Below are 27,570 nucleotides of genomic sequence, written 5' to 3' on the forward strand. Positions count from 1 at the left end.
TGATCATTGTAGGAAATTTAGAAAATACAGAGGAGATAGATGTATCAGCCATCAATCTTCCTCCCAGAGAGCACCACAGTCTATAGTTAACGTTTTGGGGTAGTAGTTTTTCCCCTCAAGAAGGAATTACACCATGTATGACCTCTATCCTGAAATCAACAAAGCACTGCTGAAAGAAAACAAAACCTAAATAGATTGAGGGTTATGCCATTTTCATGGACTGGAACATATAATAGTGTTAAAATGGCTTACTGTTAAAATTCTCTCCAAACTGACCAAGAGATATATCATAATTGCTAATTATACTCCTGGCAGGCTTTTTAAAAAACAAAAATTGATTGATTCCAAAATATATATGGAAATGAAAAAGAAGAGCCGAAACAATCCTGAAAAAGTCAGAGGATTTACATTACGTGATTTCAACTATAAAGCTATAGTAATCAAGACAGTGTGATGCGAGGGTAAGGACAAACGGATCAATGGAAGAGAATAACAAGTGCGGAAATAAACCAACTTTTATGGTCAACTGATTTTTGACAAAAGTGCCAAAGCAATTCAATGGGCGAAGGAAAGTCTTTTCAATAAATGATGTCAAAACAACTAAATACCCGTAAAGTAAAAAATTAACCTTGACCCTTATTTCACACCAAATAGAAAATTAGTTTAAGATGCATTTTAAACATAAACATAAAAAGTAAAACTATAATGTTTCCAGAATAAAACATAGGAGAACATGTTACTACTCTTGGGGGAGGCAAAGATTTCTTTAAATGGAAATCAATAACCATAAAGAAAACAAATAAAAACACCCTATTGATAATCAGATTTTATCAAAATTAAAAACTGTTCATCACAGTTAAGATAATGAATAGGGAAGTAATGGGCTGGGAGAAAATGCCTGCAATACATAAACCTGACAAGGGATTTATATCCAGGATATATGTATATATATTTTTTAATTTTAATTTTTTATATTTTTTAAAGAGGACTCTGAAATTCAATAATAAAAAGGCAACTCAATAAGGAAAATGAGCGAAAGATTTGCACAGACACCTCACAAAGGAAGTCGATAAGCACATGAAAAAGTGTTCAACGTCCTTAGTCATCTGAAAAATGCATGATTAAAACCACAATGAGATACCACCAAACACCCACTAGAATAGCTAAAGTTAAAAAGACTGACAACACTGAATGTTGGTGAGGATGTGACGCAATCAGAACTCTCAGACACAGCTGGGGGGACTGCAAAATGGTACCATCACTTTGGAAAAAGATCTGGCAGTTCCAACTTTATAAAAGTTACATACACAACTGCTTTTTGATCCAGCAATTCTACGCCTAGGTATTTATCCAAGACAAATGCCAAACTGTTCAGGCAGAGACTCGTACACAAACGTTCACGGCAGTTTTATTCATAACAGGAAAAGAGTGAAACAAACCAAATGTCCATCAACAGGAAAAGATAACAAATTGTGGTATATTCATACAATGGAACACTACTCAGCAATAAAAAGGAACATGGGAATTCCCTGGTGGTCCAGCGGTTAGGACTCCGTGCTTTCACTGCAGGGGTGCAGGTTCAATCCCTAGTCGGGGAACTAAGAACCTGCAAGCTGCACAGTGTAGCCAAATTAAAAAAAAAAACAGACAAAAAAAACACACAGAAAACAAAAAAACAATAAAAAGGAACAGACCACATGGATAGATGACATAAAGAGGAACAACTTGGCTGAATCTAAGACAATACGCTCAACAAAAAAAGCTGGACACCAAGAAGTTTACACTGCATAATTCCATATATAAAATGCTAGAACAGGCAAAACTAATCTATGGTGAAAAAATAAGATCAGTTGGGGAAGAAGATAACAGAAGTGAAAACTAACTAGGAGGGGCATGAGGGAACTTTCTGGGGTAATGGAAATATTCTATATCTTATAAAAATTATACAATTAAGATTTGTACTTATCAGTGTATATACATTTTACCTAAAAAATGAAATATTAAAAATGAATCAAGTAATAGGTGAGGAGGAGATAGAGATTTAGATGAAACAAGAATGGCAAAGTGTTTTTAATTGTTGAAGCTGGGTGATAGGCACATGGGGTTCATAATACTATTCCGTATACTTTGTATATGTTGAAATTTTTCCATAAAAAAAAGTTTGAAAAGAAGAGGATAATGTGGTTCTTATTATTTTGTAAAAGCAATGAATGCATTTTTTTTTTAAACTGGTTTTCAGTTAGAAGAAAGGGATGATTCTTTATCCTGGAATTCCTGTCCCCAGTTACCTGCCTGGGAAATTTCTTCTCCATGCTGCAAAACCTAGATCAGGTATCACTTCCTCTTTGAAGCCTTTCCTAACCACACTCCTTTCTCTGTGCTATTTTAATTCCTTATGTATAAAGAATTGAGTACTTCCATTCATGTTCAGATCACACTATATTTTAATTATCTATTTACCTGTATGGCTCTCTTACTAGATGACATGTGGTCTTTTTCGATTCCTAACAACTAAAATAGTTCCTAGAACTAAATGGAACTCCTCTGTTAAGGCTGGACATCAAATCTAGGAATCTTCCCTGGTTAAAAAAAAAGGTCATTTAGAGTGTAAGATAAACTTAAGACCTTTAAAACACAAGCTGCCGGTAACCTAGCAGTAAGTAGTAACTAAGTAATTGACTGAGGCAAGTCAGCAGTTGGTGGGAACCACGAATAGATAGGCACTTCAGTTTTCCCTAAACTGAGCTGTCTTCATTAAATTTTGGTCTTCTAGGGCTTCCCTGGTGGCTCAGTGGTTGAGAGTCCACCTGCCAATGCAGGGGACACAGGTTCGTGCCCCGGTCCGGGAAGATCCCACATGCCGCGGAGCGGCTGGGCCTGTGAGCCATGGCCGCTGAGCCTGCACGTCCGGAGCCTGTGCTCTGCAACGGGAGAGGCCACAACAGTGAGAGGCCTGCGTACCGCAAAAAAAAAAAAAAAAAAAATTGGGTCTTCTAGTTCCCTTGGGAAAGAGGCTAAAGATTCTTCACTTCTTTGAGAAAGAAACAGAGGAACACAGGGGAGCCTGGTATTCTTTCTGATGTAGCAGAAAGTCACCTTTTCCCTAGAATACCTAATAAAGTTGCCAGGGGTTCACAGTGTGAGGGTTAGGGTAAGAGCCCAATCTGTTCATAAACAGGCCAAGATGACACCCCTAGTGCATCCTATCCTCCCCAAAAGGTAATAACTAATTTCTTCTCTATTTATCAGAGCCCCTGGCAATGAAAATGTAAAACATCCGTGACCAATATAACAGCAAAAAGGCTTTGTGAGCAGAAGTGGAGGAACCACTGAAAAGGGAAGCATTAAAGACAAAACAAAACACAGATTTTAAGCAATCCACTAAAGTGCCATGTCGTCAAAAGTTCTATCATGTAAGATAAAGTGTACTTGCTACATTTTCGATTAGAATAACATAAAATATTGATGTTACCCTAACTCATATGTTCAATTTATCAACCATTTTGGATTACCTGTGCCTCTGTAACCTTTCATCAGTTGCAAATAATTCATCTTTGCTTTAATCCAGCATACAGAGAACAAGCCATGATCTCAAACTTCTACTTCCTGTCTGTCTTTCTCACGTTAGGAACATTTGTCTTTCTTAAGTTAAATAATTGCACATTCTCCTCATCTTTTTTTTTTTGCGGTACGTGGGCCTCTCACTGTTGTGGCCTCTCCCGTTGCGGAGCACAGGCTCTGGACGCACAGGCTCAGTGGCCATGGCTCATGGGCCCAGCTGCTCCGTGGCATGTGGGATCTTCCCGGACTGGGGCACGAACCCGCGTCCCCTGCATGGGCAGGCAGACTCTCAACCACTGCGCCACCAGGGAAGCCCCTCTCCTCATCTTTTAACTGAACTTTTCTAGTTCCGTTAGCTAAAATTTTCTGTCAGTACCTATTTAAGAGAAATAAACGAATGATTTTCCAACCCACTGTTTAGCCCCTGCTCAAATAGCTTTACAGTGAAAAGGTTATCTGACCAACAATGATGATGTTTGTAATAAATGAATAATGGATCTCACTGAATCCATGGGGGTAGCATTAAGGTAAATTGTTCTTCCAAGGCATTATACAGCTTTAAAGCATAGAGTGCGTCTTCCAAAATTGAGCCAATTCCTCGGTGTTTCTTAACGTTTTCTCTTCATGTTCTTGGAGCCCCTGGACAGTGTAATTTCAGTTTATAACAAAAATGCATATTCACTAAATATTTCACTTTCAATGAAGAGCAAAATTAGAATCTCCTAAATCCAAACAACTTTTCCTGATGCTGCCTGCCTGATAACTAGAGTTGACTGTTAATTAACTACAGAAAAAGAAGGCAGTGATAAGAATAATCCCTACTGATTTGTGCTTTTGAATTATATGTACTTACATATGACAACCAACCTTCCTAAATGTTTGGCTCAGTCTATGAAAATATCAAGACTGGTTTGACTTTTCAGAACACATACTAACAGATATAAGATGCTATCTCTAATAACATCCTGGGTGACAAGAAAAAAGCAGCATGGAATTTATACCTTGGAAGCAACCCACAGAACAGACAATATATGTATGCATACATAAGAACTGTCCACTGTGCTTCTACAGTAAGGAATTCCTACCTCCCAGGATGACTATGAGGAACGTCACTACTGATTTACACTTAGGAAAGCACTTTACAAATGTATAACTAAAAATCCTAAGTATGGCAATTAGGGCTCCCTGTCACATAGGAAGGGAAGTGCAATTATTTTGATTATGTTTAACATATATACAGTTCCCTAACTTCATCTTTGAGTCTTGTCCTACAATCCACAGGTTCCAACTGGTAGTGCCCAAGGCAGGTCAACGAAGGCTCTGTGGTGGTAAAGGGGTTCTAAACCTGGGTGTTTCTTGCTGGACACACTGGGAATTCAGGAAAAGGGATACAGACCACATAAAACTGGATGCTGAAAGCAACTGGAAGTAGGGAATAAAAAGGAATATTAAAGAGAAACACATGAAAAAAAATACCTTCTACACTAGAGTTGCTGTAGTTTAAAAACTTGTATCACTCAGGCAAATAAGGAAAAGAAGAGTAGTTGCTCTTCTATCAGAACAAAAGCCTCTTGGTCCCCCCGCTCCTAAGTTACACACCAAAGGCTGATCATTTGTCTAGGCAAACTCCTTCCTCCAATCCCTCAAATAATGAGCCAAGGAAGCTTCTCTACCACTCCTCCCATCTCCCCAACATCCTCCCCAAACCTATACCCTTAAAAGTCACTGCATCTGACGCTTTATCAATGAGCAGCATTAAATCTCCAATCCCCTTTCATAGCAAAGGACAACATGAAAAGACACACCTGCATCTGTGTGAAAATCTGAGCTTTCTGGCACTCTTCCAAACTGGGCCCAAATGCAGCCATCACGTGCTCCTCTGTTCCAATCATCTGCACAATTTCCTGGTCACTCTCAACACCCATGGCCTAGGAAGGAAAGAAAAGATAGAATGAGTGTTGGCTTTGTGTTAACTCACTGACATTTGCTTATGCTAATTTGGCATTGTTTGTGGGTATTACTTCTAAGCAAAAGCTAGCTCTTTTCTCAGAAACGGTGCCATCTGGCATTGGCAGCCATAGCCCAAGCTGCAGAAGAACCTGAAACAGAAATTTTGATTAGGAAGAGGAAAACAAACATTCTCAAGCACTTTTTGTATGTGTGCTGTCTTCTATAATTTAAAGTATCCTATGATTTTCATCATGAGAAAGAAGTAAGGAGGTATAGTGGAGACTGGTCACAGTTAAAGGCAAACTGAAGAAAACAAAACAAAACAGGCAAAGAGCAGTAAATCAGAAAATATGCATGGCTGAAAATAAACAGAACCCTGATTAGTTTTGCCACAAGATTAATTTCTCTGAGAACTGTCAAATCATGCACCTTCAGGCTAAAAGAACTTTTCTTAACGGATGTTTTACTTCACTATTCTAGAGATATCAAGCTCTACTTGATGCAGGTTTTTAAGGAGATTTTTATAAAACCAAGAACACACTTAGGTTTAAGAAACCCACTTATCTTTCTTTTTTTTTTTTTTTTTGCGGTACGCAGGCCTCTCACTGTTGTGGCCTCTCCCGTTGCAGAGTACAGGCTCTGGACGCGCAGGCTCAGCGGCCATGGCTCATGGGCCCAGCCGCTCCGTGGCATGTGGGATCTTCCCAGACCGGGACACGAACCTGCGTCCCCTGCATCGGCAGGCGGACTCTCAACCACTGCGCCACCAGGGAAGCCCAAACCCACTTATCTTTAAGTGTTTCAAGGTGGCAGCTGGCAACGCAGGTCTTTGTACATTCCATATGGTACTGAGGCTTACTCCTTCACACATTTGCCTGGCATTCTGCCGTTATCAAGAAATACAGCATAGGGATTCCCTGGTGGCGCAGTGCTTGAGAGTCCACCTTCCGATGCAGGGGACAGGGGTTCGTGCCCCGGTCTGGGAAGATCCCACATTGCCACGGAGCGGCTGGGCCCGTGAGCCATGGCTGCTGGGCCTGCACATCCGGAGCCTGTGCTCCGCAGCGGGAGAGGCCACAACAGTGAGAGGCCCGTGTACCGAAAAAAAAAAAAAAAAAAAAAAAAAAAAAAAAGAAATACAGCATAATCTCACTAAACCTCTCTTGGCAGAGGAGTGAAGGGGAAAGTTATGTTTGCATTAAAATTCTTCCTTTAGCTACACAGAGAAAAGAGAACCAGGGGTACTTGTCTAGTTAAACTTTAATGATCTAGTTCGCAGCTCTCCATACACAAGAGAGAGAGAGAGAAGGAAAAAGGAATTTTGAGTCTGATGCAGAACATGGAGAACATGAACCTGAGTACAACGGAAAGGGAACCTCTCCAGAACCAAGAGAGAATGTCAACAACAGGCCTGACTACCACTATTACACGCCATCTCCTCCACCCCAGTTTCTTCATTTGTCACGACAGGGCACAACCAGGCCCACTCCAGCTCAACATTCTATAACTCTACATTTGAATTTTAGTAGTCTGTATCTTAAAATTCGATTTGGACACCTCAGGATCAGATGTAAGCTTATTTAAAGTTTTGAAGCTTTTGGGGGCAGCTAAATAGATGCTATGTCCCTTTCAGGCCAACTGTGATGGTTTTGAAAATGTTCACGAATTCTTTGACACTCTCTTCAAAAGGTAAAGACTAATTCTCCTCCCCTTGAGTGTGGGCTAAACTTAATGACTCATGTATACAGAAAAGGTAGAAAAGACTGCATGACTCTGGAGCCTCGGTCATGGAAGGCACTGCCGCTTCCTGCTGGCTCCCTTTGTGGCAGCCAGCAGCCATGTCATGGAGACACTCAAGCATCCATGGAAGGTCCAGTGGTGAGGAGCAAAGGCTCTCACCCTGATGGTGAGCCACCCTCCAGCTCCAATCATCCAGCCTTCAGACCACTGTAGCCCTGGCTGACACCTCGACTCATGAACGACCCTGAGCCAGAAGCACTCAGCCAAGCAATGCCCTAACCCCTCACCAACAGAGACTCTGCTGTAATTTGTTATTCAGCACAGATAACTAATAGACTAACTTTGGGAATTAAATCTACTAAACTTAAAATATATATATTTTAAACGAAATTGAGCTATTTGTAATGAGGTGGATAGACCTAGAGTCGGTCATACAGAGTGAAGTCAGAAAGAAAAAGACAAATATGTATGGAATTTAAGAAAAAAAAAATGTCATGAAGAACCTAGGGGTAAGACAGGAATAAAGACACAGACCTACTAGAGAACAGACTTGAGGATATGGGGAGGGGGAAGGGTGAGCTGTGACAAAGCGAGAGAGGCATGGACATATATACACTACCAAACGTAAGGTAGCTAGCTAGTGGGAAGCCGCCGCATAGCACAGGGATATCAGCTTGGTGCTTTGTGACCGCCTGGAGGGGTGGGATAGGGAGGGTGGGAGGGAGGGAGACGCAAGAGAGAAGAGATATGGGAACATATGTATATGTATAACTGATTTACTTTGTTATAAAGCAGAAACTAACACACCATTGTAAAGCAATTATACCCCAATAAAGATGTTAAAAAAAATATATATATATATTTTTAAGTGTATAACTTGTTTTGTTCAAAAAAGGTTTTGTTTAGTGAACAAATAAAGAAGTTCTAAGGATACAGATCTCTTTTTTGTATGTTAATTTTCATGTTTTCTTAATCTGATGTGATGTACTTATTCAAATGGACACTAGACACCAACTCCAAAAATTACACAAATTCATTAAGACATTTAGTCTTTCATGGATTAAAGAAGAAAGCAATCCTAAAAAATTATCAGGTCTAATTTTTAAACAAATGAAAACAAACAACAAAAAACTGGATTATCCTTTGACCAAACACACTGAGTTGCAGCTACTCCAATGGTGATGGTGTATATGTAGAGCCATCTGCACTTCCTCCTTGGTCTGCCAAGTAGCCACTCAGAAACATCAGATGAGAACATTACTCTGTGAAAAGCTAAATAGAATATAAGTTAATTTTTACTTGTCAATCTCTCAAAATAATGTTATATGGGTTTCAATGGAAGCAAAACATTTTTTAAAAAAACAATACTAAGGCAATAGTTTGCAGTCACCTTCTCTAAAACCTTTGATGTGAAACTTTGTAACTAATGCACCTCCCTTCTCAGAGGAAAGCCGGAACACTAAAAAGAGACCTATACAGCAGGGGTCCCCAACTCCCAGGCTGTGGACCGGTACCGGTCTTGGTCTGTTAGGAACTGAGCCGCACAGCAGGAGGTGAGTGGCAGGCGAGCGAGCAAAGCTTCATCTGCCGCCCCGCATCGCTCCCCATCGCTCGCATTACCGCCTGGACCATCCCCCCTGCCGCCCCATCCATGGAAAAACTGTCTTCCCTGAAACTGGTCCCTGGTGCCAAAAAGGTTGGGGGCTGCTGCTATACAGGACAGATGGCAAACCAAGCAGCAGGAAAAAATCTCACTAAAACATAAATAGTATCCTAGAGTTGAAATGGCAGTGGCTCTCTGGTTGAGCCCCCTTTCTTTAGGCAAGTTAACATCTAAATCATCTGAATGCCACCTATATTACCTTAATACTGTTTAGTTCAGTAATCTCCAAGTAAAAAAGACTCGATTGCCTCTTTTGGTGTTTAATAATGAAAAAGTCCTTCCCTTTTTGACATATGGATTGCCACTTCAAGTTGTCCTGATGCTGATCTAGGCAGTAATTTTATAATTGCACAAAACTCTTGAGTGGCCTAACGTGAATCTAAACAGACCACTTAGGCCTACCAAATATTTCTAAGTTATGAAGCAAAGATATGCCAAGCACATGGTAAATGACACCATATGTGCATAAAGAATGATCAGTGGCAAAGCTTTGCTCTAAAAGGCCTAAACTCTTCCTATAACAGATCACTGAAATACAGGGTGATAACTCAGTCAGGTTATAATCAACTGTGCTCCAGCTCCAAAGATGGAACTGGCTTTATGACTGTTTAACCTTTGGAAGTCACAGCTACAAATAAATGACAAATTGCTATGGAAATGACAGCAAAATGCCCAACCATTTTGCTTTACAGACATAATTCAGACATCTGAAAACTAGCTTTATACGGAACTCTTTGTACTCCAGATACCTGAAATCATTTCACCTAACTAATAAGTCAAAAGTGAATGCTGGAGAGGGTGTGGAGAAAAGGGAACACTCTTGCACTGCTGGTGGGAATGTGAATTGGTACAGTCACTATGGAGAACAGCATGGAGGTTCCTTAAAAACCTACAAATAGAACTACCATATGACCCAGCAATCCCACTACTGGGCATATACCCCGAGAAAACCATAATTCAAAAAGAGTCATGTACCAAAATGTTCATTGCAGCTCTATTTACAATAGCCAGGAGATGGAAACAACCTAAGGGTCCATCATCGGATGAATGGATAAAGAAGATGTGGCACATATATACAGTGGAATATTACTCAGCCATGAAAAAAAACGGAATTGAGTTATTTGTAGTGAGGTGGATGGCCCTAGAGTCTGTCATACGGAGTGAAGTAAGTCAGAAAGAGAAGGACAAATACCGTATGCTAACACATATATATGGAATCTAAGGGAAAAAAATGTCATGAAGAACCTAGGGGTAAGACAGGAATAAAGACACAGACCTACTAGAGAACGGACATGAGGATATGGGGAGGGGGAAGGGTAAGCTGAGACAAAGTGAGAGAGTGGCATGGACATATATACACTACCAAACGTAAAACAGATAGCTAGTGGGAAGCAGCTGCATAGCACAGGGAGATGAGCTCGGTGCTTTGTGACCACCTGGATGGGTGGGATAGGGAGGGTGGGAGGGAGGGAGACACAAGAGGGAGGAGATATGGGAACATATGTATATGTATAACTGATTCACTTTGTCATAAAGCAGAAACTAACACACCACTGTAAAACAATTATACTCCAATAAAGACATAAAAAAATAAAAAATAAAATAAAAATTTTTTTTTAAAGTGAATGCTATTCAATAACCTTATGAAAAAATAGCAGAGATAATACGTTTCAGCAGGTCACCCAGTCTGGCAATCAGCAATAAGAAAAAAAATAAGGGGAGGTGCTCTTTAAAAAGTGGCAGGAAGTCTTCCCCTTGGATATCCACTAAGTGTGACTAAAAGTGTGATTTTTAGAGACAGAAAGAATACTAATGAGCAGAAGAGAATGATATGTAAGCTAACGGTGACATGTTGACATATATTACGTGAAGAAGGGAAATGGGTAAGTTGCTAAAGTATCTAACATTCAGAAATCACTTATTTTTCTTTAAAGCAGACAGAAGTCAATCTATCAATACCAAAAGCAGTCCTAGCAGATAATAAAAGAACTGTGATGGCCCACTTTAACTTTGTAATTTTTTTTCTCTTTAAAGATCAAAAATTTCAATATAATACAATGCCCAACACCCTTGATATTTGTCCTCTCTTCCACAAAAATTTTCAGACTACAGATGCCATCATAGTGCAGCTGTTGAATACTGAGGGATACAAATGTAAAGTAGGGAAGATTCATGGGCAGGAGAACGTCTGTAGTGATTCAAGTCCATTAATAAGGCTTATCTAGGCGTTAAAAGCTTTATCCGTCATATTCAGACTCAGCATGGAGTCTGGAAACCCTGCTGATTCTGTCACTTTTAGCCAATTGTTGGCTACAATCAACAACCATCAAGTCCTAATGACTGTCAAGGTCTGTGTTAGGGCCACACAACACAAAAAGAGAAATGATGTGACTTTTCTCATATCCTACTTTATTTTCCGGGGCTTCTGACATTAAATGTGTAAGAACTTAGTAAAAAGAAATAGCATTGTCTTTCTACGCAGTCTACTGTTCAAAATATAAATTATCTCATTTGCTCTTCAAACAACCCCCTTAGGTGAAATGCTCACTTGGATAACTAACTAGATATAGTTATCCAAGACTCAGGAAGATTGGGAAATCTGCCCAAGGACACACAGCTAATAAGTGGAGAGGCTGGAAATCAACCTAGATCAGTCTGATTCTAAGATACCAATATTCTATGCTCCCTCCCAGATGCAAAAGTCTCAATAGTGGTTATCAAACAAGTTTATTAAAACATCCCTATTGTGGGAGACCAAAAAAAGTGACTATGTGTGACCAATGAATTTAATCAATTTACTTGAACTGAAAATTTCTAAATATTTATTTTAACTTATATATACTGCTGATTAAAATGTAATGAATATGTTTCGGGAGAAAAATTTAATGACATGCACCAAGTTTCTAAAAATATATATAATCCCACGCCCAGGAATTAAGTCTCACAAAATAATCAGCAACATGCACAAACATGTATGTACAAGGACCCCCAGAGTTGTGTATAAGAGTGAAAACTTAGGGGAAAAAAACGACATGTAAATGTCACACTATAGGAATTTGCTTAATAGATTATACCACATACACGCATTCTATAATACAATACCTACTAAAAATAATGATGTGGATTTTATTAATAGATGAGGAAAGCTAGTCACAATTCATTGTTAAATGAAAAAAAAAATAAAATCAATGTGTATATTACAAAAGCAAAGGAAAAAAAGTCTTGAAAAAAATATATCCAAAAAAGTACTTATACTTTTTAGTGGCTTTCTGAAATTTTACAATGCAAGGACTATTTTATAATCAGAAAGGAAGAAGTTTGAAATCTCAACTACTGGTTACATAAAAATGCACATTGTTAATTTATAGCCCCATTCTAAAAAGGATTTAATAAGTCAGCTATAAATATATGTATACATTTACAACATAAATTTAAACAAATTTGACAGAAGAAACTGTCTTATCAAACTTTTGTCAACTAGTCAAAAAAAAGTATTTAATAAAGATTTTCTGGTTTTAAGGCATGCATGTGTCTAGTGATCCATTTTCCATATGAGTGATATAAGATTATCTGCATTATAATTAATGTATAATTTCTGGTCTAAGGAAAGCAGTCCTATGCACCTTCAACCATTGAAACCATCCATAAAAGTCCTTCTGATGCATGGTAACATACTGCCCTCTGCTGGAGACGTAATTTTACATAGATAAAATTTTCTTTATCCACCAAATCCCACTATGTACACAAGATACTGCGCTGAGCACTGTGGGATCCCTATAAAAAAAAGACAAAATTACTTTGCCTTTTACAAAAATCATAATTACAAAAAATATAAACTTTGAAGAAAGGTAATAAAGTAAATTTAAGAATTCTCTCTGGCCCCCCCAATACAATGGTACTGCTATTACGATCATCATCATCATCCTAAAAAGAAAATAAATGGCATCACCTCACTTAGAGAACTCAAAATCACATTAAGCTATACTAAGCATTAAAAAAATTTCCTACAACCTCCTTCTTGTAATTGCTTTTAGAATATGGATATGTCCTGAGTTAATGAACCTGACTTGTCAATATCCATTCAATACCTATGAACACTGGAGGCTTATCAACCTCTAAAATTATCTGAATTACCCAGTATCTTTCAGTAATTCCTCAAATAACCTGAGCTCTTTATTTCAATCAACCTAGTTGTCAAGATTCATTTTATACCCATATACCTCATGTTCTACAAAGTTGCTGCAAACACTGAATTAGTGAACAGTGAAACATTGTTCCCAGGAGAAACCCAGAGTTAGGTTCTTGTGAGCCTCTGGTTACACTTTCTTCAACTGATCAATACAGAACCTTGTTTTATGTGTGTTCTGTTTAAAGACACCTTATTTAATATACATCATCGTCGACTCATTAACATTGTGACTGCATTCAGCAGCACTGTAACTCATTCCTGAATGAAGCTTATCTAACACATACGTTTTCCCCCGTAAGGCACACTGCAGCCTTCTTGTGATTAGAAACACTACACAGCACGTCAGCACCATGCCTGGGCCCATTTTAAACGACAAGATCGCTTACGAAAAGCACAAAAATTTGAAAAACATGGCACTAAATAGACTGCAAAAAGGGCATTTGTTTGTAGTATGAGAGCTGAAATGAGAAGGTAGGGTATCCCCATGTTTGATCTCAGCTGGGAATGTACGAGTTTGGTGACTCGAATTTTTCGCTGCTGTGCCTGCACATGTCTGTGAATAACGGTAAAATCACACCACACATGATGATTTGGGGGTTACAAATAAATTTTAGCAAGTAGGAGAATTGCCAAATACAGAATCTGCAATTACTGACCATCAACTGTATCACATAATGCTGACTATTTTTCTGTTTGATTAATGACTAATACTACAAATAGCCATTCATAGAATATGTATAATATTTAAGTCGCAGAGCAGGCTAAATGGGCCACTATTATCTGAGAATTATCTGAGAAGACTATACCATTTAAATATTATTTCTATGGGAAAATGTCTTTTGGGTTCTAAGTCAACAATTCACAAACAAGATAAATCAGCTTTAAAGATTCGTGTTTATGAAGAAATTCACCAGAATCCTGAAGTCCATAAAAAAGAACAAAAAACTTGGTCCATACTCTCTGACCTAGAAAATTCCACTGCTAGGAACTTAGCCTACAGATATCCTTGCCCTGTATAAAATATTATAGCAGCTCTGTAATAGCAAGAGCTGTATATGTCCACTGATAAGGGAATGGATAAATAAATTATGGTACACCCATAAATAGAACCCTCTGTTAAAAAGAACATGGTAGGGCTTCCCTGGTGGTGCAGTGGTTAAGAATCCGCCTGCCAATGCAGGGGACATGGGTTTGAGCCCTGGTCCGGGAAGATCCCACATGCCATGGAGCAACTAAGCCTGTCCGCCACAACTACTGAGCCTGCACTATAGGGCCCGTGAGCCACAACTACTGAGCCCACGTGCCTAGAGCCCGTGCTCTGCAACAAGTAGTTGTGGCACTACTGAAGCCCGCGTGCCTAGAGCCCGTGCTCTGCAACAAGAGAAGCCACCACAATGAGAAGACCGCACACTGCAATGAAGAGTAGCCCCCGCTTGCCACAACTAGAGAAAGCCTACGCGTAGCAACGAAGACCCAACACAGCCATACATACATAAATTTATTTATTTATTTTTTAAAAAAAGAACATGGTAGCTCTGTATGAACTAATATAACACTATCTCTAAGATGTAAGTTACAAAAAAGAAAACAAGCTAAGTGCAAAATAGTGTGCAATGTATGTTAAGTAAAAAACACAGAAAAGAAACCTACTACACACTCATGTGCTGTATATGCACAGATTATCTCTAGAGAGATGCACAAGTAACCAGTAGCAGTGGTATCCTTTGGTAGGATAACTGCGGTTAGGTACAGGTGGGTGGGAGGCTTACTAATCACTATATACCCTTTTGTACCTTTGGAATTCTTTACCATGTATCTATTAAAAAAAACAAAATAGATCACTACTTTTAAAAGTACCTGAACCCCAATCTTATTAGCTTTCAATTTTAAATACTGACAGCTTCTCTAGGCTACAAATCTTTTTATTTTTAGAACTCCTTATGCTCCAAATTTCTAATTACGTATGAAAATAAACCATAAAAAGAATTCTTCATAATTTTCAGTGGATACCTGCAGCCTCACCTTAAATATGATGACAATGGGTATATCTTCTGACAAAGTATTATGCCTCAAGTAAAATCGTCCTTGTTTCACAGCCATATTGGTTCTGCTTTTCTTCTCATGGGTAGAGCTGTAAGAAAACACAAGTTGGTTAAACTACATCCCCACTTAGTTCCAAGCTAGTTAATATGCAGTAGCAAATGACCACCAATCAATAAGATTCAATTGATCAACAACGATCAATAAGGTCCTTCCAAATAGGTGTCTTTTTACACAACTCCTCTCCTGCCTCCACCACCACTTCCATCAACATTTTAAAACACTAGAATTGTTTCTTTAGCTTTGAGATTATGGTGGAAGTTTTGTGCGTGAATGAGTGACAATCACTAATTCATTTTGACCCACTTCACTTTTATTCCACCTGAATTGCTTTGATCTAGTGTGGGATATATTTCTGATCAATTTTATACATTTGAAATGAAAAACTTCAAAATGAGCCTACACTATAATGGGAAAACTACACGGAAATGAATAAATATATGAGTTTTTAAACTAATAATCCAATAAGATATACCTACAATCTTGGTATACAGTGAAGCCAAAAGAAACTAAGGAACCTCCTTCTGTTGATCTCTGTTAGCTGTAATTTTCCTAGTGGATTTAAAAACATTTCTAAGCTTTAATCAACCACAATAATAACACATACTGATCACCCACTACATGCTGTGTGCACTGTTACTCACTCTACTTACACTAGCTCTAATCTCCTACATACTAAGACTTATTTTGAAGTGTTGCCCCCCAAATCACATACGAGGAAACCAAGGCTTAGAGAAGCTAAGTAACTACTCCCCCAACTAGCTCATAGCTAGTGAACTGTGGGATTCAAATCCTGATTGCTCTGGCTTCAAAAGCTGCGTACAACAGGAGGATGTGGGTTGCAGAATTATTAGATCTGGATTCAAATGCTGGCTTCCTCAAGATCGATGTCACCCTGTGCTCAAGGCCTGTTACACAGATGGAAATAATAGCACTTATCTTGGAGGGCTGAGGTGACAATTAAATATATATAAAGCACCTAGTACACTGCCTGGCTCCTAGTAACTGCTCAATAAATGGGCACTATTGTTAGCTGCCTCTCCACCAGAAAGGAAAAATGCAGAAACTCTAAGCCAAGCTGTTCACTGTAGGTTGTCAGAAGAGAAACTCTATTGCATACTGACATTTTAACTATGCCACATTTTTTTATTCCCAGAACTCATTAACATCCAAATTTCAAATGACATAATAATAAATCAGAGAAAATTTGTTACAGGAGTGATATAAGGGATAGTTGTAGAAAAATGAGTATACTATGAAGGAGGCTGGTCTAACAATACAATGTTAAGTACATGATATACAATTCATTAAGTATAAAATAGTCTCTGATTATATCAGAGTAGGAATACATATGTAAAATGGTGAAAAGACTGAAAAGGCACATGAAAAACTAAAGAGTGTTTTTTTTAATTTCTTTTTTAAAAGTTCCTTTAATGCTATAGATTAACGTAAAGTTCAACTTGAATAAAATAACTAATGGCCTTTTGAGCAACGTCTCACACTTTCATCACTGGAAATTTTAAATCAATACTCTATGCTTACAGACTTACACAATTGAATGCACATAGTTTAACTATTACACTGCCTGTTACTGGAGAGAAATAACTGGCTACCTCCGTACTGAACGATAATCATCTGACACTAATGGAATGATCAATATTTCTTAAGAACACCATCCCTGCTATCCATACCTGGTAACTGAAGCACCCACAGCCCCTTTTCTGTCAGCCTCCACGATGATCCTGTTCTTAGACAGCTGCTCTTGGATAAGAATAACTTTTTCTACTCCTTTAACAATGAAGTAGCCCCCTGCCCAAGGGAAACAAGAAAGGTGTCACCGGCTATTCTTCCAACAGTGTGATTTAGTAATGGCAGTGATCTCCTGATCACTCTTCCATCACCTCACGGTGCTGGTCATCACTCAGTTCAAAGGGGTTTGTCAATATTGTTTTACAAATTGGTAATAGTCGCAGCACATGATTTTATACAAATGAACCACAAGATGATAAACTTCTTGAAGACAAGGAACGTATCTCATTGGTCTATGGATCACCAGCAGCTGACATATATGAGAGGTGAATGAAAAAAATGTTAAATAAATTAGTCTTCAGATTTTATAAGCACAGAATTAACTGACAATCTTCAATATAAGCTAAAATTTGCTCTTAGTTTTCTCACAAATAATTGACAATGGCAGATTAAGATTAGGTTTCCAAAATAATATTCGATATTCAATAAAACTCGTAAAACATTATGACATACTTTTGCACACAATTCAGAACAGGATAAAGTGAGACTTCATTTTAGTATATAAGGATATAAGCAAAAACAAGGCAACATATTTGACTTATGCAAAATCCTGTTTCTAATTAAGTCATGTTCTTTGTTAACCTCTTTCCAAAACCTTCTGGGATTCTATATCTATGCAAATTTAAAGGAATTAGAGCAACTATAAACTAAATCACTGTGAAACATGAATTAAGGAATTAAAAGAACTTTCTGTTAAGTGCTAAGCTTGAAACTTAAAAAAAAATACTGCCTTAAGTACAAAAATATAACTTAAAAAAATTTAAACAGAAGACCTTCATTTTTTGCCTCTATATGGCATTTAAAACAGTCTGAAGTGAGCTACTTGTGACTTTTCAGATGAGGTAGACAAGGAACTTTGTGAGATTACGCTTGAATTTTTAAGCATACCAAAAGAAACCACAGAGCAAAGAGACAAAGGAAAGCCTGATAAACCACAGCAATAAATCAGAACTTGGGGTATTAAAGTTTTGAACTTGAAATAAAAGAGGAAACGGTATATCTTTTAAAAATACAGACTAATAGAATAAAGTTGGAACCAAATTTCTCAATGTTTTGCAAAGTTTTGCCCAAGTTGACTATAAAGCAGAAAGGCTGGTATTGTTTTTGAGGAAAAGTGGTAAAACAACAGCAAGAGCAAAACAAAAGCAAAAGAAAAAGGAAGAGGGCACAAATCCAAGAAATCACACATACCTGGATCTAAAGGACATTCATTCAGTTTGGCAAATTCTGCGGGTGTTTTTCCTGTAAGAACACAGTTTGAACTACGTAGCATTATGGGCATTCTGTTTAAAATAAAACAAAAGAAAATGTCACATACAGGTTGTCACTGGTAAAAAAGCTGAAAAGAATACATACTGGGCACTGCACACATCACCAAGGGGTCTGCATTCCTGTTTGACATGCTAGGAAAGGCGGAGGGATGGTATTGCATTAAAGAGCCAAGTGAAATGAAGTATTTCCCCAGGCACACTGCTCTTCTGGTACAGATAACAAAAACTCAAACATGTGGTTTACTTAAACTTTGCAGACAAGCCTGAGCGAAAGTGACAAATGGCAACACTTCATTTGTGGTAAACAAAGTGACTCCCCTTAGGTAGAAACAGCACAATGAATCAAAGTGTAAGGAACAAGAGACTATCAAAACTAACCAGGCAATTTTGAAAAAGAACTAAGCAAAACTTCTAGAAATGAGAAATCTAAGCATTAACTTAAAAATCTAGGAGTAGGCTGAATAATAGATTTGATGCTGCTGAAGACAGAATTACTGAACGGAAAAAGAGATCTGAAGAAATTATTAAGAATGTATTTTAGAGACAGAGATAAAGATATGAGGGTTTCAGAGTCCTGGAAGGAGAGAGTGAGAAGGCCTCATGTATGTCTAATCAGATTTCTACACAGCGAGAATACACAGAATGTGTGAGAAGTCCTAGTCAAAGAAACAATGGCTGTGAACCTCTAAAAAACATATGAAAGCATAAACCACACAATATCTATTCAGAATAAATAAAAAGAAAGCCACATATAATCAAGATGCAAAACATCAAAGACAAAGAGAAGATTTAAAACCCAGCCAGAGGTAATGGCAGGTAACCTGCCTTTAAAGGAAGGGAACATAGTTGGATGGACAGATAACTTCACACATGCAATTAACAGACGACAGGGCAGTGATAAGCCAGTGACTGTCAACCTAGATTTGTGTATTCTGTTAAGTCACCATTCAGAATGAAGTCGATACAAAGATATTTTCAGACAAAAACAAAGAAGTTACTACTAATGAACCCTCACTAAAAGAATTTCTAGGGAATTCCCTGGCGGTCCAGTGGTTAGGACTCTGCACTTTCACTACCGAGGATGTGGGTTCAATCCCTGGTCAGGGAACTAAGATCCCACAAGCTGTGCAGTGCAGCCAAAAAAAAAAAAGATTTTCTAAAAGATAATACTACAGGAAGATGAAAAACAAATGCTGAAGAAAGCCTGACATGCAAAAATGTATAGTGAACAAAGAAAACAAATATTAGCTCTAAGATAATAATAATTTCTAATATATGGGTTAAAAAAGACAAAACAAGCTAGAACTAAAGTGCATAACAAAAGCATGTATATCAGGAGGGTCGATTTGATCCAAGTTAAAGCTGTCTAAGGTCCATGACCTTTCCATAAGAATAAACATATTATTTTCAAACTTTGTAAAATACGCAAATCAAAATTTCTAAGGTAAGCATAAGCAACCAGAACTACTGTACATGACTTTCAAATCAGCTGGGAGAGAGTAAGGAAAAAAAACGTCCATGAACCCTAAAAGCAAAAAGAGAAAAAACTGAAATGAAAAGCTGGACAGATTAAAAATGCAAAATAAGTTGACAGAAGTATATCCACATATATCTGTAACATATAATAAATATAAATGAACTACATTCTCAGATAATTTTTTTTTCAAATCTAGCCATATGCAGCTTATTTCAAACATACCTAAAACGTAAGGACATAAAGATAAAAAGAAAAGGATAAAAAAAATGATATGCCAGAAAAATAACCAAGAGAAAGCAGATGTGGCTATAGTAAGAGCAGACAAAATAAATTTTAAGGCAAAACAATATTACAAGAGATAAAGATAAATGCCTAATATTCAATATCAAAAGGTTCAATTCACCAGGAAGACCTAACAATTCAAAACTTCCAGGTACCTAATATCATAACTTCAAAAAGCAAAAATACACAAAAACATAAGGAAAAACGGACAAATCTATCATCGTAGTGGGAGATTTTAACACATCTCTCCTAGTACTTATTAAAACCAATCAAAAAATCAGTGAAGACACATAATATCTAAACAACACAATTAACAAGCTTGATCGAAAAGAAAAACATAGACAGTGACACAACAACTGGAGAATACCCCTTGCTTCCAAACACACATGAAACATGTATGAAAAGAAACAGGTCTCCACAAAGTTACAAAACTTGATGTAAAGCACCAATTTGCAAATTTAAAAAGTCTTCTAAGTAACTCATAGGTTAAAAAAGAAATCATAACGGGAAGGTAGGGATAGAAATATCCTCATTTTCGGGACTTCCCTGGTGGTCCAGTGGTTAAGACTCCGTACTTCCACTGCAGGGGGTGTGGGTTCAATCCCTTAGTTCCCCCTGGTTGGGGAACTAAGATTCCACATGCCTCGAGGCATGGCCAAAAAAAAAAAAAAAAAACAACCCAGAAAAAAAAAAGTCCTCATTTTGATATTTAAATAAAGAAAAAAGACACTAATATATAAGAATATTTAAAAAAAATTTTTAAAGAATATTAAAATTACCAGAGCAACCAAAAGAAGAATTAAAAATGAGAAACAAAATTTGGAAGAGGAAGGGAGAAGGAAAGTGAATGATACAGATAAACCAATCCACACCTTCTATATTAGGAGTCAAAAAATAGCTGTCTAAAATTGATGTAGCAAGAAAAAAAGGTATAAGCATAGCATTTAAAGTTATGGATGTTAATAACCAGAAGAAATAAGAGAACTGGTTACAAGATCAGGAATGGGACTAGGGATGAGGAAGGGTAGGGAGGAAGACTCCTGCTTTGTATCAAATGTTCTTACGTACTATTTGATTTGCTACCAAGTATAAATATTATTTGGATTAAACTAAAAACTTTTTAGTTCAAAAAAACCAATTAAATGAGATAATGTTTCCAATGGTAGTACATGGTACATATAAGCAGTCTAATTAACAGAGGTCGTTTTTTGGAATGCAGGACTAACAAATGAAATCACCCATCACAGGACCTGGCACCTGGTAGGTATTCAACAAACACCAGTTACATGCCCATCCTTCCCTGCCCCTCTTTAACCCAGAATCTAAACCCTAAATGTATTTCTGGTTTGCTCCAGTATCTCCTGCCTTTCTTTCACAATACTCAAACTGGATAATCATTTAGCAACAGTCCAAGATTTAACTGGACACAAGCATGGTCCATTTATAAGAAAGAGAGAAGCTCTGATCTTAACACTGATAAACAGTCGTGCTAAGACAAAGATTAACATTTTAATATCCCTACTTCTTTTCCTAAGTGAAGAATGAGGAGAATGTAGCCAAACAAGCGATGTCTTAAGTGTCTTCTACTTACCTGAGGACCCAGCAGAGCGCAGACAATGACAGTTAGCTGGTGCATATTTAATGAACAAATGGATGTTTATTAAACTCTTAGCACTTTTGAAGGGGGGCGGAACACTTGAGTGGTAATTACTTGCACTAAGTTTAAAGTCCAACATCATTATTAAACTCATTATTAAATATTGTGGATTTTGTCCATTTCTACAGGAGAATCAATATATTTCCCTAATTAGGAAAAGCAGGCAGCAAAAATGCTAGCTGATGCTATTATTTCCAAACTTGTTCTGGGCAAATAAATAACTTCTGCCTTAAATACTGCTATACACACTCATTCTTCCAGGAAAACTCAAAATATGTAAGAATCCACCAAGACGACCAGCCCAGGAGCGTTCAGTGAAATGCTATCTTACCCAATGGTTCCCTAACAGCCTGGAGTTACAGGAGGAAATGGAAGCAATTTCCTTAACTTCATAGAAAAGGTTTCACAATTTAAATATAACAACCACAACAACGTGATGGACGCTGCTCCAAGTGCTTTACATGTGCTGACTCGCTGGACCCATAAAATAACCCCGTGAAGTAGGCTCCAACTCCCCCATTTTTCAGATGAGGAAATAGGGCAAGAAGAGCATTAGTACTTGCTCACGATCATCTCACAGGGCCGCAATGCTGGCAGCAAGGTCCCAGGAGGTGTCAGTCCTCACCTGCCAATGGGTAAGGCGTTGCGGATGATCCTCTGGCTGCCTCGGGTGTATTCAATATCCACTGTGATGGGGGCGGAGTACGTCATGTCCCGCAACCGGCACTGAAAGAGAATCAGACAATCATGGCTTCTCCTCTCTGGAAAAGAAAGGATCCTGGCAGCCTCAAAGAGCTCTTCTCAAGTAGAAGTATGGCCCATGCTGGACTCTGATCCCTCCATGGAACACAGCTGCCCCCTGTGCTGCCTTAAGGGCACTGGGAGTTACAAGCTTACCTTCTCCATGAGGGGATGATGTCAGCCATGGATCTAGACACTGCCACAGCACCCCCACCCCTGCGAGCCCAGAAATGGGACAATAAATCTGGTACTGATTTTCTTCTCACTGATCTGATGCCATCACCGGTCTGCTCCCATATCTTTGAAGCCATTAGATCATCCTTTGCAAACTGGGTCCTTGGAAAGTCATCAATGTGGCTGGCTTGTTCAAAATAGTTAACAACCAGTATAATAATAACTAAAGTATGTACATGCACAAACTAAAAGAATTAAACTATATTTCCTTTTATTCTCCAAACAAACTATAAACTATATCACAAAATTCCTTTCCAAGGGATATGTCAGAGCATGAATCACTCAACACATCATTCTAACATTTCTGAGTCACCTGCGGAACTTTAGAAATTGTTGGTGTGCGCTTTACTTTCACGTGGTGATGACTCGCTTAAGAGAAGCCCTTGCCTGGGCCATGATCAGGAAACCCCATCAAAATCTTCCAATGACTTCTCCATTACATTGATGGTCCTCAGGTGCCTTGCAGTCTCAAAAAGAGAATTTCTCTGAACCTCAACCATACAATTCATGATGCTGAATCCTCTCTCTGGCTTTTACTGCACCAAAGACAGATACAAACTTTTTCTAGCCTAACAGTGCCTAGGATTTAAAAATATTATATAGTCCTATTATTGACCAGTACATTACCTTATATTTAATATATCAAGCCTCCTGCAGGCCTGACCAAAGGTAGGGTGGCATGATGATCAGAGTGTGGACTCTATTTTCTGTGCTCAAATCCTGGCTCTACCAATTAAGTTTTAAATAATCTTTCTGCATCTCAGTCTCCTCATATGTAAAAGGGAATGTATATTCCCAAGAATAAATTCCCAAGAGTATAAGTATATATTTTTAGAATGGTGCCTGGTACAGAGTACTATATAAATATTATCTCATTTTTGTTAATAAAACTAATGTAACACCCATGATAGGCAGACATTCATGGGTCTTAACAAACTCATCCCTTCAAATGGAAATGAAATTTGACAGAAGTGGTAAACATGGGGCCCCAAACTACCTCTGGGGCCCCCTCTGTCCCCCTCGAACTCTCTCTTATCAACAGGAATAGGGCTGTGTGGGAAGAGCCTGCAGTACCTGCACCCCCAGTCCTGCTGTGGGTCCCATGACTGCCCACCCACCTGCTCTCCCATGCTCCCCATCTCTCTAAGAGTCAATACCCCTCCAAGAAATCTTTGCACCCTCTTTCTCTTAGTGCAGTAATACCCATGTGTTTTCTTCAACATCAGGAATAATTGTTATAATGACAATTGTGGCTTCAGCCTTCTTGAACTACTTCAAATTCTTCGTCTTCTCCCTTCTCTGAACCCAGTAATATACTAGTTTAGAAGGTGACCTGGAAATTGTTAATTGGCTGTTTAGTTCTTGAAAAATTGGAAAGTTCTAGCCAAATGGAAAGCAGAGGTGGGGAAAGCCAAATCGGGGCACACAGGTTCCAATATCCAGTCCTCACTGCTCCCTGTTCAATCCAACGTCACATATTCGCCTTACCTATGGTCTAGGCTGCAAACCCTGGTGTCTCTGTTTCATTTGTTTTGTTATTTTAATCCACAAGAGTATGAACTCGAGCAAAGATATTATGTCTTATTTCTTTTGTATCTCCCAATTTTGCAGCAAAAAATAAATGTTCAATCAATACTCGGTGATTAATACCAAAATTACCTATATAAAATATCTGGTTACTTGATCACACTTCCTGTTTCACCTTGCTTAGACAACAATCATAGCACTCTAACACCTTACTTGCTCTTTACTAAAGATTCCTGTGCTATGTTCCCTAATTGCTATTTTAGCTTTACATTAATACAAACCAGAAAAATCTATAAAAATCATTTTCCTTCCTGAATCAATGCCCAATTATGGACACTAAGTGGAAGAATTTGAAGAGAAATCTAGAATCCGTTAAAAGCCAATAAACAGGCCTGTTCTAAAAGCCGTTGTCTATAGCTCTTTTAAAACCCTGGCATTTACATTTTCTTCTCCTCTGCCTCTTCTGCTAGACCGTGAGTTCCTTGTCCTCAGTCCCTCTGCAAACGCAAGGACTGCTGACCCTCAAAATACGCGCTAAGCAAGAAACCCCTGCAGGAACAGCACACCGCACCAGACACCAGTGGTCAGCAAGGATGGGGGGTGGAGAGACCATGAACAAACTCAGAAACAGAACATAAAAAAGACACAGTGACCTAACAGTACAAGTTAACTAGGATTAAATGATAAACCAACTAATACAAAACTGTTTCCTAATACAGTATGGTATTATACAGGTGCTTATTTATTTTGGTTATCTTGTCTCATAAGAGATTTTTTCCCATTTTTAAATCATTTTTTAAGAATATATTTTAAGGGCACTGACTCTTCCAGTTAAACCAAACAAATCCAATTAAATTAAGGTTGATAATTACCTCATGAGGGGACACTGGTCTAGTTACATTGAAGCTTTCTTCAACATCAGGAAGCCCGACATAGATATTAAGATATCTGAAAAGCAAGTTATTCCAGAACCAATTACAGTTCTTCAAAGAACATATAAACAATCAAGCTATTTTCCTCCCGAATACAAGATTGCCCTTTGACAAATGCTTATCTTGCACAGGATGACAAATTAAAAAATTATAATTGGAGATCTTAAAGTCATAGAACACACAGTTTACAAAGGAGAGAAAATGTTATCAAGTTATCTTTAAAAAAAAATACTGTAAATCTCTTTACAAAAATATTGAAACTATAGCTCCCTACAAATGATACTTAAGGAAAAAAGCAAATGCAAAAGAGTAGCTATAGTACGCTACCATTCTCATAAGAAAGGATATAAGAGGAAAAAATATATGTGCTCATTTGTGCAAAAGAAAAAGGAAGAAGAAAGCAGAAACTAATGAGACTGGTTACCTACAAGGAGCACTGGGAACAGGGTGGGAAGAACTGGAAGGGGAGGGACAATTTTCTGAATAGACTTTTTTCTATAGGTCTAACTCTTACAACCATAATAATGTCTCACATACCCAAAATGGAATACAAACCTTACTGCACTACAAATGAATAATATAACAGCACTGAAAAGGTAAGAAAGAAAATAACTAACCTGAGTAACTTTAGAAAACAGTATTTTGATTGGATACAGCAAAGACAGAAAAGCAGTATACAAGTATTAGTAAATTTTATTCTCACAGAGTGATGAATTAACAATTCTGAAACTACTTTATGTATATCCTAGGATTGAATAAATAATATAGCTCTGTCTACTGAGACTTTAGTACCCATATCTTGGTGTCACAAAGATATTTGCATAGTCTCGAAGGATCACCTTACAAAATAGTGATTAATTACTAAAGGAAAAATTAGTAACTTTACAGTGGAGAAACCTGGAAGATACCATCTTAATCAAGTGAACTAAGTTAAAATCACCAGCTGTTAAATATACTGACATCTGTACCCCCTGATATGGTACAGTGAGAATGACACGAAGCATCGCTTCTGTGGTAGTCTGGCCAAAAAGGCATAACCCAATGTAGCCACGAGCAAATACCGCACAAACCTGAATCAAGGATTTTCTACAAAATGACTGACCAGAATTCTTCAAAAGTGTCAAGGTCATGAAAGACCAAGAGAGCTTGAGGAACTGTCATAGATTGGAGAGGATGAAGGAGACATATGACATCTGAACATAATGCAGGTCCTGGATTGAATCCTGGACCAGAAAAAGGACATTAGTGGGAAAACTAAGATTTGTAGATTAGCCAACAGTATTGTATCAGTGCTAATTTCCTAGTTTTGCTAATTATGCTATGGCAACATAAGATGTTAATATTAGTATAAACTGGGTGAAGTGTGACATGGGAACTCCTTGTCCCTTTTTTGTAATTTTCCTCTAAAATTGTTTTCAAAAAAGTTTAAACCTAATAGTTTCAGTAACTTTTCACTCATAACTACCTGTTATCCTTAGCTTACCAATTAAAAATTAAGCACTTGGGGCTTCCCTGGTGGCGCAGTGGTTGAGAGTCCGCCTGCCAATGCAGGGGACACGGGTTCGTGCCCCGGTCCGGGAAGATCCCACATGCCGCGGAGCGGCTGGGCCCGTGAGCCATGGCCGCTGAGCCTGCGCGTCCGGAGCCTGTGCTCCGCAACGGGAGAGGCCACAACAGTGAGAGGCCCGCGTACCGCAAAAAAAAAAAAAAAAATTAAGCACTTGATAAATATCTTCCTATCAAACAGATAAAGGGTGAATTATGTTAAAAGAGTTTTGACAGCAACTACATTCACTATAAAAAAGTTAGACATAATCAAAATAGCAAATTAAGAGTAGCTGATTCCTTACTTTAAGTACCACATGGGGTCAGCATCACTCGTAACCTTTTCATTGGCTTTCATTATTTTCTTTAGACATAATCAAAATAGCAAATTAAGAGTAGCTGATTCCTTACTTTAAGTACCACATGGGGTCAGCATCACTCGTAACCTTTTCATTGGCTTTCATTATTTTCTTTAGACATAATCAAAATTCTGGCTTCCAGTTAATTCTTAACCATATCCTTTTCCAAGATCTGATGCTTACCTCTACATTAATGAAATAGTTAAATGAATCTATATGCTGTTTCACAAGGCCTTTCACCTAAACAGATAAAAAGTAAAAAGCAGGTTAGCAACAAAATAGCAGATTACACAATGGATCTCACCTGATCCATAAATTTTCCTCAAAACCAAAGTGAGAAAAAAAATCCATGAATTTTACTTAGCAAAGCTTTACATTTATGTGTCCTTACTCCATCTCTCCTCCATCTTACTAGAACACCCTCAAATTTTCCTCCCTGAAAAACAATCTGACCTTTGGAATTCAAGATATGAGTACCTGAATATACCTAATGACTCCCCATGAGCTAACAAATAAGGCAGGATTTTCCCTAC

General features: G+C 38.0%; 1 protein-coding gene across 2 annotated transcripts in view; it reads right to left on the reverse strand.

The window, feature by feature from the left end:
- The window catches only part of POLR3B (RNA polymerase III subunit B), a 126,028-nt gene that overhangs the window by 81,391 nt on the left and 17,067 nt on the right, over positions 1-27,570 (reverse strand). The window contains exons 1-7 of one of the 2 annotated variants that reach the window (XM_007449043.1): positions 26,984-27,036; positions 25,074-25,149; positions 22,325-22,425; positions 18,204-18,295; positions 16,895-17,012; positions 15,126-15,234; positions 5,367-5,489 (exon numbers count right to left, since the gene is read on the reverse strand). In XM_007449043.1, coding sequence (XP_007449105.1) covers positions 5,367-5,489; positions 15,126-15,234; positions 16,895-17,012; positions 18,204-18,295; positions 22,325-22,425; positions 25,074-25,149; positions 26,984-27,036 — 672 coding nt within the window. Of the gene's footprint in view, positions 1-5,366; positions 5,490-15,125; positions 15,235-16,894; positions 17,013-18,203; positions 18,296-22,324; positions 22,426-25,073; positions 25,150-26,983; positions 27,037-27,570 lie in introns of those variants that run through there. The other variant, XM_007449042.1, reaches the window with a different exon arrangement.

This window comes from Lipotes vexillifer, unplaced genomic scaffold (assembly GCF_000442215.2).
Source record: "Lipotes vexillifer unplaced genomic scaffold, Lipotes_vexillifer_v1.1 scaffold1014, whole genome shotgun sequence".
In the NCBI taxonomy this organism is placed as follows: Eukaryota; Metazoa; Chordata; class Mammalia; order Artiodactyla; family Lipotidae; genus Lipotes; species Lipotes vexillifer.